This window comes from Periplaneta americana, chromosome 2 (assembly GCF_040183065.1).
Source record: "Periplaneta americana isolate PAMFEO1 chromosome 2, P.americana_PAMFEO1_priV1, whole genome shotgun sequence".
Classification (NCBI taxonomy): Eukaryota; Metazoa; Arthropoda; class Insecta; order Blattodea; family Blattidae; genus Periplaneta; species Periplaneta americana.
The window spans coordinates 35339401-35351813 of NC_091118.1; the positions used below are offsets into that span (position 1 = coordinate 35339401).

Sequence of the window (12413 nt, forward strand, 5' to 3'; positions counted from 1 at the left end):
GGAAATCCTGAATAAGTTGAATACACCATGTAGGCCTAAATCAACGAGTTCCACTTCTATTACGCACACGTCCAATATAACATCAATTGAACCACCAACCACATTAAAATTTGAAAATTGTACATTCAATAATTATTCCTTTTAAAATTATTCATTCGGAAATTCTGAATAAGTTGAATACACCATGTAGGCCTAAATCAACGAGTTCCACTTCTATTACGCACACGTCCAATATAACATCAATTGAACCACCAACCACATTCAAATTTGAAAATTGTACATTCAATAATTATTCCTTTTAAAATTATTCATGTTTATTTTTTATGTCATCGTCGTTAATTAAAACTTTTCTAACACTTGTGTATATTAGTTAGGTTATGTTATAGCTTCTGCTATATGATATTATGGATAGTCATGTATCAGAGATTGTTTAATATTAAGATTTATTGAAAATAATCTGTCAAGTGACGTTGATTACTGGGATTCGGATAATTGAAGTGGAATGCAACTGTTTTAATAAAAATGAAATTGAATCAACAAAGCCTTCTTGACTAGTAACATTGCCATCGTGTATACTGTAGATCTAGAACTTCTCGACGAGAAGGCATTGCTCACTACTGCCATCTAGCATGCATCTAGCGTAATATTTGTAATGTTGAGATGGTACAATAATACATTTGAAGACAGTTGTATTTTCGTAAGTCAATTAATATTTTATTGTATTGGAGTAGGCCTACTTCGTTACTTCTAATCTTTATATACTTTCTTCTAATCGTGTAATAGTCAATTAAATCTCACTCGAGTTTTGATTTTCTCTAGATAAATCAAAACGTCTAGTGAGATTACTGTTGAAAATTATTATGAAAGTTGTAACTGAAAATTAGTGTCTTTTTATATATTTGCTTATTGTATTTCTTGTTCTGTGGTCATGAAATATTGGCACAAGGACAAGTTTGGTTACAACTCGATAAGGCATATGGCCTTCGAAATTACTATTTTGCTATGATTCCGAAGGCTGTGATCACTTAATTCGGAATTAAATTCATTGACTTTATTTTAAATCCCTATTAGTTTCGTGAAATGCGAACGAATTATATAATATAATTCCGTATTTACATTAAATTACAATTAGTTAATTGTGGATTATCAGTTCATAGACAGCAAGTGAAGAGGAAAGACGTATTGTGGAGACGCTCTTTAGAAGTGCAATATAAGCAAGTATGGGTGTTGACCTAGTTACCTACAGGTTACGCATTGGATGTTTCAATGCTAGGCGGCAAAGGAGGTTTATAAGCGATGTAAGTGCGGGGAATGAAGTAGATTACTGCACAATTATATCGGCGGCAGTGTTAGCAGTGCTACTAATTATTGGAAACGTGGAGCTAAATCCGGGTCCGAGCAACATGGATTCAAGAGACAGCTGCGATGAGGGATTCAAGAAGGAGCTGAAGGACTATATGAAGGAAATGAGAGAGGACCGCCAAAATGTAAGTGTTCTCCTAAGAAAAGTAGCTGCTGATGTGGACACACTAATTAACAAACACACGGAGGTCGAAAACAAATTGAGTAATGTAATCAAGGAGCAATGCATATTAAAGGCTGCAGTAAGTAGAATGGAAAGTGAAAATAAAGTAAATAACATTGTAATTTACGGTATAGAGGAACACTATTATGAAAGAGCATTAGATACGTGCTATTTGGTGCTGGAGTTTCTTACAAGATATTTTGGACTAAATTTGGAAGAAAGTGCTATAAATAATGCATACAGGGTGGGTCGAGGAAGAAATCGCCCGATTGTTGTGAAATTCAATAGCTATTTTGTCAAAGAGCACATTATTATGAATGCGCAGCGACTGCGGGGATCAAGAATAAATATTGATAATGATTATACGAAGGAAATTAGGGATACTAGAAAGAAATTAATACCGATACTAAAAGAGGCGAGGAAAAAAGGTTTGAGAGCGGTTATGATAAAAGATAAATTGAGGATAAATGGGAACATATTTGATATGGAATTCTTCAAGCGGCACAGCGTAGAAGATATAATGAAAGAAAATAATGAACATGGTCGAAATAAAAATATGACATATAGAAACAGATCTGCATCACCTCAACGAACATGGAGGAGTAGAAGTATATCAAATGGAAGAAAATCTATAAGTTTGGAAAGGAGCGAGCAAGCAGGGGATTCTACACGCAGGAGTGAGCTGGCGGAAAACAACGGTAGAAGATTATCTGGGCCATCCAAAGATGGGGATATTAGAGCCTTCTTTAGTAAGGCGGACATCGAGAACAACACTACTCATGAGGGAAGATATATTAACGAAGGGGGAAGACATCACGTGGAAACAGCTGACAAGCCAAGAGGACACGAAGGAGCCAGTGCTGAGGGGCATATGGAGGGGAGCAGCATGATTGGAGATATGAGGCGATCAAGAGGACAGGTGGAGTCTACTATGGGGAGATCCAGAAGTGTGTCGGCAGCTGAGGAGAGTGCTAGTAATGGGGATGTCTTAAGAGGTAAATTGGCAAATAGAGAAATTCTTAGAGCTAAAACAGATCAATAAAAAACCAAGGCTATGCTAAATACAGATCATAATTATCAATTAAGGGGAAGGCATCAATATCAATTAAACTTCCCACCAATCAGAAAAAATAATATCTAGCTAGATGTGGGTAGTCATACGTTGAGAATATTGTTCAACAATGTAGAAGGCTTAAGAAATAAAATTGAAGGAAAAGAATTGGTTAATATATTAGGTAATAATGACTTGATATTACTAGTGGAAACGTGGCTTCCCAATAAATTTGTATTAAATATAAATGGTTACTGTTGCTGGTTGGTGGAAGGTTGTAGAAACCATAAATTTGGAAGGGAGCAAGGAGGAATAGCAGTAATTATTAAGGAGGAATGGAAAAATATTGTTACTATAATAAAATCAAAGATAAAGAATGTCGTATGGTTACAGATTGATTTGTGTAAGAACGATCTAAAAATTATGATAGGAGTGGTTTATAACCCTCCACATAATTCAAAATATCATAATAATGAGATTTTCGTTAAGTTAAGTCAGGAAATGGAATCATTTGCGGGAAATGTAGGAAACATTAAGTATATAATTTTTGGGGATTTTAACGCGCGCATAGGAGAATTAAACAGTAATTATCATAATCCACTAGAAAATATACTTGATAACATTAATATAGAAAGAAGAAGTATGGATAAACATATAAATAATGAAGGTAGGAAATTAATTAATTTCTGTAATGAAAATAATTTATATATCCTTAATGGAAATTTCGGCTGCGGTAGATCTGATAACTTCACATATATTTCTAAAAATGGAAGCAGTGTAATTGACTTAGGTCTATGTTCATATGATATACTAGAATTAATAGAAAGCTTTAAGTTAGATATGACTAGCTATAGTCACCATCTTAGTCTTATTATCAATATGCAATTTGAAATTTTAAATGAAGTAAATATTAGCAAAATGAAAAATAATCTCTTGGAGAAGATAAATATAAATAATACTAAAAAAACGACAGTATATATGGGAAAATTATAAGGAAAAAAAATTTTTTATTAGGTTAAATAGCAAAATATGTGAAATATTAAGTGTGGGTTTTGAGTTTTTTGTGATAAAAATAAGAAAAAAATGCCATGGAGTTATTATATAAAATTGTAAAAAACGCGGGCATCGACATGATTCGAGACGAAACAAAGTATGTGCATGCAAAAATTAAAACATGGTTTGATGACGAATGTAAGGAGGAAAGAACTAATTTATTTAAAAAATTTAATCGTTGGAAAAAGACACAAAGAGAAGAGGACAAACAGGACTATATAGACAAAAGAAAAAATTATAAAGACTTGATAATTAACAAAAAACAAAGTTTCCTTATGAATGAATCCAAAAAATTAAATAATTGGATAAATAACAATAACATAAATGAAGTTTGGAAATATCTAAAAAGCACTAAATTAAATGCTAGCTCAAACAAAAAAAATTGATAAGATTAAATGGAGGGAATATTTCTATAATATATATAATAAAGGGGATATAAATAGAGAATTAAGCTTTATAGGACCAATGAATAAATATAACAATGACTTAGATTGTGATTTTAAAATTAAAGAACTACAAGTAGTAATAAAAAAAGCAAAGAACAAAGGGGCGGGTAGCGATGAAATACCAACAATTTTCTGGAAGAAAATGATGACAAAAAACAAATATCAACAAATGATATTAAAACTATTTAATAAAATAAAAAATTCTAACTATTATCCAGCAAATTGGGCTTGTGCAAAAATAATTACAATTTATAAAGGAACAGGCGATAGGAATAACCCTGGAAACTATCGAGGTATCTCTATATCATCCAGCCTTAGTAAACTATATATAAGCCTGATTGCACAGAGACTTGCAAATTGGCTGGTTAAACATAATATTATTAACAACTTACAATTCGGATATAAAAAAGGAACATCGACTGTAGATAGCTTAATATTAGTTAATGAATTAATAAACAAATACACTAAATACAAGAGAGGGAAATTATATTGCTGCCTTGTTGACATATCAAAGGCTTTTGATTTTATAAATAGAAATAAACTGTTTTTTAAATTGGCGAAGATCGGTCTGAGTAGTAGTTTCATTAAAAATATAAAGGCGATGTATGAAAATGCTTGCATTATAATAAATGAGGTAACGGGGGCAGACAGCGAATGTGAAATTCCCATGACTAATGGAATAAATCAAGGATCAGCACTCAGCGGTTTACTGTATATATGTTACGTAAATGATTTAGCTGACGACATAGAGAATAACTGTGGGCACTGGCCTACTCTTGGGAATGTGCAAGCACCTGCATTGCAATTTGTTGACGATACACTTCTATTGTCAACAACGGTAACAGGTATGAGGAAATTATTAAACACTATGGAAAATTATTGCTTAAACTGGGACCTGAAGTTAAACAAAGATAAAACAAAACTGTTAATATGTAAACAGGGGTGTAAACGATCAATGTCTGAAAATATACTTATCAATGAATTTAACTTAAAAACGACGACGAACTTAAGATACCTCGGAATAAATATAAACTACAAAGGAGAATGGTCTTATCACATAAATAATATATATAATGTTGGTAGGGAAATTGTAAAGATTATAGACTGTACTATGTATAAATTGCCCAACATCAAGGTTAATATGCTTAATAGAATTTATTTCACTACGGTTGAAGCTAGATTATTATATGGATGTGAGATATGGGGATTAGAAGATAAAGCTATAATGAAATTAAATAGAATAAGAGCAACTTATTGTAAAAAAGTATTAAATATTAGTTCAAATTCTTCAAATAATGCTGCTAGAATAGAAATGGGAATGGATAGTATCATGAGCACAATATTAGTCAGAAGCACAAAATACTTAATTAAAAGACTCCAAAGTGAGCAAAATAAGTTGATGAAACAATATTTACCAAATCAAATTGATAATACGACAAATAAAGCAATAATGAATATTAAAAATTACATCTTTAAAATTGGACTAGGGTGGTTATGGAATAGTTTAGCTACAAGAAATATGTCAGCAAGCCTAAATCTAATTAAATCAAGATGTAAAAATATAACTAGGCAAAATGATTTCAGTAGTAACAATGAAATGCGATCCCTAATATTTTTTAATGAATATAAAAAATATGGGGAAGGAGTACATATATAGAAAATGTAAATATAAAGGAAAGATTTGGACTAGCTTGGTTTAGACTGGGGATTTGGAAATTAAGAAATAATAGAGGCAATATACCTCAAGGCACATGCCCATTGTGTGGAAGGAGAGAAGATGACATTCACATTGTTCTTGAGTGTCAAAATACTGAAAATATACGTAAGAAATTTATAAAAGAAAAATTCCTTCAAATAAATAAAGAAATAGCTATAAAAAAGCTCATGAACATTAATAACATAAAATTGCAAAAGCAATTAGGTTTATATCTTTTTTTGGTTAAAAAAATTAGATTGGATAGAATAAAGGAAATAGATGTGAACGAAAGTAATTAAGAAATATATAAATAAATAGTGAAACAATTGTAGTGTATGTGTATGTGTATATATGGTTCTTTTTCTTGTTATAGATGTAAAATTATGCATGGAAGAAAGTAACAAGTGTAGATGTATGGAGAAATACGAGGAAAGTCAACATCCCTTAATAATAAACAAATACACGGAAAATAAAATACCGGAGAAGATTGCAAAATTAAAAAATAGAAGGAAGGAAGCATTAAGGGAAAGTACAGTTACTGAGCCGACTAATAAATTCAAGTTTGGAAGGTACGCTTTGTCTAGACTCACAGATAATAACATATTTGACTTAGTTAGAAATTATTTGGCTATCTTTTTTATTTCTAAATTTAATAGTTTTGAAGGTACGTCAAAAGAATATTATGAAATAAAATTAAGGAATGAAGGCTTACCTACGAGAGAGAGCTTGTATGAACTGTATAAATACTTTTGTAAGGAAAGAGGTATGGAAGAAACTAGAATTAGAGATGATTTAGATACGCTAGCTGCACATTGCAGAGTGAAGAGGGAAGTACATCTTAGGAAGGTAAACCAATACTGACGGTACCAATATTCTAGAATGAGTTGAGTCTTGCACAATAACTGAAAGCTAGTGCAAGACAAAACAAATATGTTAATAGGTAAAACGTAGAAATTGTATTTAAATAATAATATATCTTTGTGTAAAATTGTTGTATGTAATGTGTCTGTGATCTATTATATATAATAAACCTAAACCTATATGTAACTCTAAGTGTTAAAGAATTACAATAATTGTGGATTAGTAACATGTTGGTGAAATCAGCCTTAAGAGGATGTTCTCATTAATTTGCACGCTACTGTAGGTAGTAAGCTGGTTAAATGAGAGGAATATTGAGGTTGATTAATCAATTCAAAGTCAACTTCATAAATTTTATGCAATTCAGTGAGAGACTTGTGAGCGGATAATTATTTTTTTTTTTTTAATTTTACCACGAAGTTCCTCCACAATTTTTTTGGAAGCTCGGTTAATAATGAAGACTAATATGCTCCCATCAGAGATCTATCATGTTCTACATTATTATTACAGTATTATTCCTTCTTTGTCCCAAAAGAAAAACTGCGAAGAGATTTCCTGCCGATATTTTAACGCGAATTTTCTTTTTACCGAGAACACAAAACAATATTTCTGATAGGGTACATTATAGCCTATCTACAGGAAAAGCTACCTGAGCTAAGGATACTTTTAAAACTGTTTGTTTCAGGTTCATTAAATTAGATAAACTAATTACAATGGCATGTTACGTACACGTAGGCGGCGAGAGAAGTCTTTCATGGGAGGCGCTCCAATGTCACATTTTACATCTTTCGTTTCCAAATCTTGATAGAAACTCGACAAGGACAAAATCAGGAGTGATACTCTCGCACCTGTAAAGAAATTTCGAGACAGTATAAGTATTCATGCAGTGCATAACGTCGATGCATATTGATATGTATAGTCGCATCGCTATTATTTCCGGCGTGACTCCTCCTCTTTGCTTACGCCTTAGAAAGTGAAGGCTCTATAAAGTCTAGGTAGGTAGTATCGTTCGCCATTTTTGTTCTTTCGTTGCCGAGCTACCAGACGAGGAATCTATTTGCCGCACCGTTAAACATTATCATGCCGTAGCTCTTATGATAATAAATCAAACGCACTGTAATTGAGCGGCAAATAACGTCCTCGTCTGCTTTCTGCGAACGCCAACGAAAGAATCAAAATGGCGGGCGATTATATTAAGTATTTATCGAGCCTTAGGAAGTGCATAACGTCATCAGCAACGAATGAAAAGACGCACACGTTTAAATGTAGCCGACCTGCAACGTGACTGGCTGTCGGAAATAAGTGCGACGGGACTATAGTTAAATGAATGTGAACAAATTCTACCCAATCAGGAGACATCGTTGTCCACAGACGACGACTTAGCCAAGTCAATTTTTCAGTGTATCAGGAATGCTGAAATCATATCTCTCCATACAATGAGTAAGTAAAAAACATTGATTTTCCTGAGAACAAAATTCTTTCACTGACTATTTCGCCCAAGCACAAATACGCCAATGGCATGTAAGAAGCCGTTGAATTTCAGCCAACCAGAGCCATTGTCGATTGCAAATTTCCAATTGTGTATTGTGGCTGGTGATTCGTAATTGTTTCCACAAATCAATGAGGAACACTGTAACCTAATTATAAAGAAATCCAAAGATAATAAAAAGAAGTTTTTTCACCATAGAGTACACCTAATAAATTTACTTTTTATTGAATGTCACTTCCGCAACTGTACATTTTTTAAAACAATTTATTGATCGATCAGGGCATTTAGCGGTATACTGACCACTTCTAAATGAAATATAAATACAACACATGATATAGAATTGAGTGCAGCCTAGATTGGGCTTCTCAGTGAACAAAAAGTTGTTAATAAGCAATATACATAGGTTAGTATGATGATAAATTTTGATTATAATATGAAGTCCATTGGAAGTCGGCTCTTAATTCTGGTGGGAAATATGGTCTTTCTTCCAAAAAGTAGTGGATGGCGCCTGGAACATTTTCTAGGTTGTTATAGAGCTTCTTAGCTTGTGAATGAATAAATTGTTTGATTGTGTCAATACCATTTTCTCTGTGTAGTTGGCTGTTATGGACAAACCAAGAGGAATTGAGTGAAATTCGTAGGACTTTATTTTTAAATGACTGGATGTGAACTTACCGTATATTTAAATACATTTCCATCTTTCTAAATGGCACTATGTTTATAATAAAATTTAAAATTGTCATTATTCTGTTGGACTTGGACTAGTTAACGCTGCAGGGCTTTAGTCGTTTTTATGAATAAATATTTTCACTAATAATAATAATAATAATAATAATAATAATAATAATAATAATAATAATAATAGAAAGGCGGTATATGAACTCTGTGCTAACAAGGGTGGTATCGAAGTTTGTAACTATGAGTTCTGTCACGTGTTGTTTATGAACTCACTTCCGCAGAAAGTTATCTACTTCGATCTGTCTCGTAATGTTTATGAACTCCCTTCCGCAGAAAGTTTTCTATCTGCTCCGATCTGTCACGTGTTGTTTACGAACTCACTCCCGCAGAAAGTTATCTACCTGCTTCGATCTGTCTGATGATGTTAATGAACTCACTCCCGCAGAAAGTTATCTACCTGCTTCGATCTGTCTGATGATGTTAATGAACTCACTCCCGCAGAAAGTTATCTACCTGCTTCGATCTGTCTCGTGATGTTAATGAACTCACTCCCGCAGAAAGTTATCTACCTGCTTCGATCTGTCTGATGATGTTAATGAACTCACTCCCGCAGAAAGTTATCTACCTGCTTCGATCTGTCTCGTAATGTTTATGAACTCCCTTCCGCAGAAAGTTTTCTATCTGCTCCGATCTGTCACGTGTTGTTTACGAACTCACTCCCGCAGAAAGTTATCTACCTGCTTCGATCTGTCTGATGATGTTAATGAACTCCCTTCCGCAGAAAGTTTTCTATCTGCTCCGATTTGTCACGTGTTGTTTACGAACTCACTCCCGCAGAAAGTTATCTACCTGCTTCGATCTGTCTGATGATGTTAATGAACTCACTCCCGCAGAAAGTTATCTACCTGCTTCGATCTGTCCCGTGATGTTTATGAACTCCCTTCCGCAGAAAGTTTTCTATCTGCTCCGATCTGTCACGTGTTGTTTACGAACTCACTCCCGCAGAAAGTTATCTACCTGCTTCGATCTGTCTGATGATGTTAATGAACTCACTCCCGCAGAAAGTTATCTACCTGCTTCGATCTGTCTCGTGACGTTTATGAACTCACTCCCATTCTGACGCCCCTCTCCATATGACCGGAAATAATTCTCGACAATAAACACCTCCTCTGCTGTGAGAATCATAATTACAGAAGTCAACACAACACTGAACTCACAATATGTCTAACTGTTGTATAACAATAAATAAATACTTCGTTGCTAAGGAAACGTGGACAGTAAATGAGCGATAATTTCAGTACTGTTTATTTTTGGCGCATACCATACATCAAACTTACAGTATATTATTAAATTGTATACATAAAAATTACATATTTCTGATCATATACTCACAAACACAAAATCAAAGACATGGATACAATACGTATGTTTGAACCCAAGTGTTTAACGAGCACTGCTTTAAACCATAGTATTAATATCGGCCCTAGAATTTATAACAAATTAATAAAGAAATACCCACATCCATTTACCTCAAACAGTTTGAAATTCAAAAATTTATGCAAGGAATTTCTTATGAGTAATCATAAATGTTTATATGTTATTTTATTGTTATTTATGAATGTAAATTTATTATGTATCGAATCCTCCCCCGAGGATGAGAACACACACTTTCACAATTTCTTTTTATTGTATTTTTCTGGCAATAAATCATATTATTATTATTATTATTATTATTATTATTATTATTATTATTATTATTATTATTATTATTATTATTATTATTATTATTATTATTACAATACGGAACTGGTTCAGTTTATGAAAGATGCCTTTGAACATGCGTCCTTTCTGATCTCGCCCAAGGAACAACTAGATCTACAGTAATTCTTGCATAGGCATGGCATTTGGCCGTAATATGGGCAAGTTATAGGCCTATTGTATGTACTACGTTTCATACTTCAGCAACCATACGAACATCTTAAGTACAACCATTTACAACACTTCTCAACTCACAGATGTAACTTTACTTATGAAAAACATAAATACTTTGGTTGATGTAAATAAATCATATATGTACGAGTACATATAGCAATATTTTGATAAAGATTTAACTTTATTGCTAAGGTAAAGTTCTTTTAAGACAAAGTCTAATATTTAACGTTATTTCACGTTAATCCTGCAACCAAAGGCCACTAATCATTTTTAAAAGCGTTGATGTTCTACACAACCGATTGAAAAAGGTTATGTACCATAATATGAATATTTGAATTCAGAAACTGAAATCAGCTTGTCTTACCAAACATGACGTATTGTAGTCTACAGTACTTCTGAGCTAAATATCTTCCAGAGAACTTTGCGTCGACAAGATCCACACAGTATTTTATAGAAATCTGGAACTATCTCATGGCCAGGCTATTGCGTCATACAGCAGATATTGTGAGTAGGTCTTTGTCCTTACACTGGTTCATATCTTTAAAAAAATTGTAACTAGGCTATCTTCATCACCTATGGGAAAACTAATGGAGAAGAAGGGTAATCGGACCTTGATACTTTCCTACATTACCATAATTATCATATATATCTGGCTACTTTAAAATGTATCTCTTTTTGAAAATGCACATTTGGTTTTGGTGACCTCATTTAATTCTTAGCCGCTAGATAATAGAACTCAAATTGCACAATCAACGATTCCACTTTTCAATGTTCGTATACTAACCAGATAATATTTACTTAATTACTTGTTCATTCATTCATTCATTCATTCATTCATTCATTCATTCATTCATTTTGATGAAAATAGTGACACTCGTACTTGCGAAACTCGTGACAAAAACGGCTTCGGAATATGTATTATATGATATTCCGAAGTGCTACAGTGTTACAAGTTGTGTAATTAAGATGTATAAAAACAGCTTTTGTTTAAATGTTATACATTTTCATTTCGAGGATAATAATATAGGCATAACACGTTTTTTATTGCAATATGTTCCTATAAATATACGGAGTTGAGTTAGTGTTACGAAAAAATCTCTCCGTTTTATCCTAATGACATTCGAATAAAGTTATTCAGTTGTTTTTGTTAAGTACAGTGGACTATCCTAAGTTCGACAGAACAGAATTCAAAGTTCTGTCCAATAAGGTAGTGGGTGTGGTAGGATAATGAATACAAATTCTTATTGGTTATCCATCAACGAATACAGTACAGTACTTGCATTTTCTGCCCGCCCCGAGACTTGTGTATGCGCTTCTAGTATAGTAGCCTCGTTTAATTATTAGGCAGCGGCATTCCTTTTAAGATTTGTAGGTCTTTATTGCATGCACCGATAATAAAATGAAAATGCGACGTTGTCACGTCTTGTTTGTTGCTGCTATATATTAATATAACATGGATATGGGCTAGGCCTTCAAAAGACGTGACGACAATGGACAGCGCGACATAATTAAAATTATTGAAACTACAAAGCTTCCGTCCATACACTCCGCGTGGAGTATTGGAGCGGCCTTCAAAAGAGTTGACGACAATGGACAGCGCGACATAATTAAAATTATTGAAACTACAAAGTTTCCGTCCTCTTTGACACCGCTAGCCTACTAATTGAACGTGGCCACTATACCAC

At 33.2% G+C, this 12413-nt stretch overlaps 1 protein-coding gene across 1 annotated transcript in view; it reads right to left on the bottom strand.

Moving 5' to 3' along the window:
• LOC138692203 (uncharacterized) overlaps positions 1 to 11181 on the bottom strand; it is a 50723-nt gene extending 39542 nt beyond the window's left edge. Inside the window, exons 1-2 of the mRNA XM_069815293.1 lie at positions 11093 to 11181; positions 7359 to 7477 (exon numbers count right to left, since the gene is read on the bottom strand). Coding sequence (XP_069671394.1) covers positions 7359 to 7477; positions 11093 to 11099 — 126 coding nt within the window. The 5' untranslated portion in view covers positions 11100 to 11181. The remainder of the gene's footprint in view (positions 1 to 7358; positions 7478 to 11092) is intronic.
• Positions 11182 to 12413: the final 1232 nt, after the last annotated feature.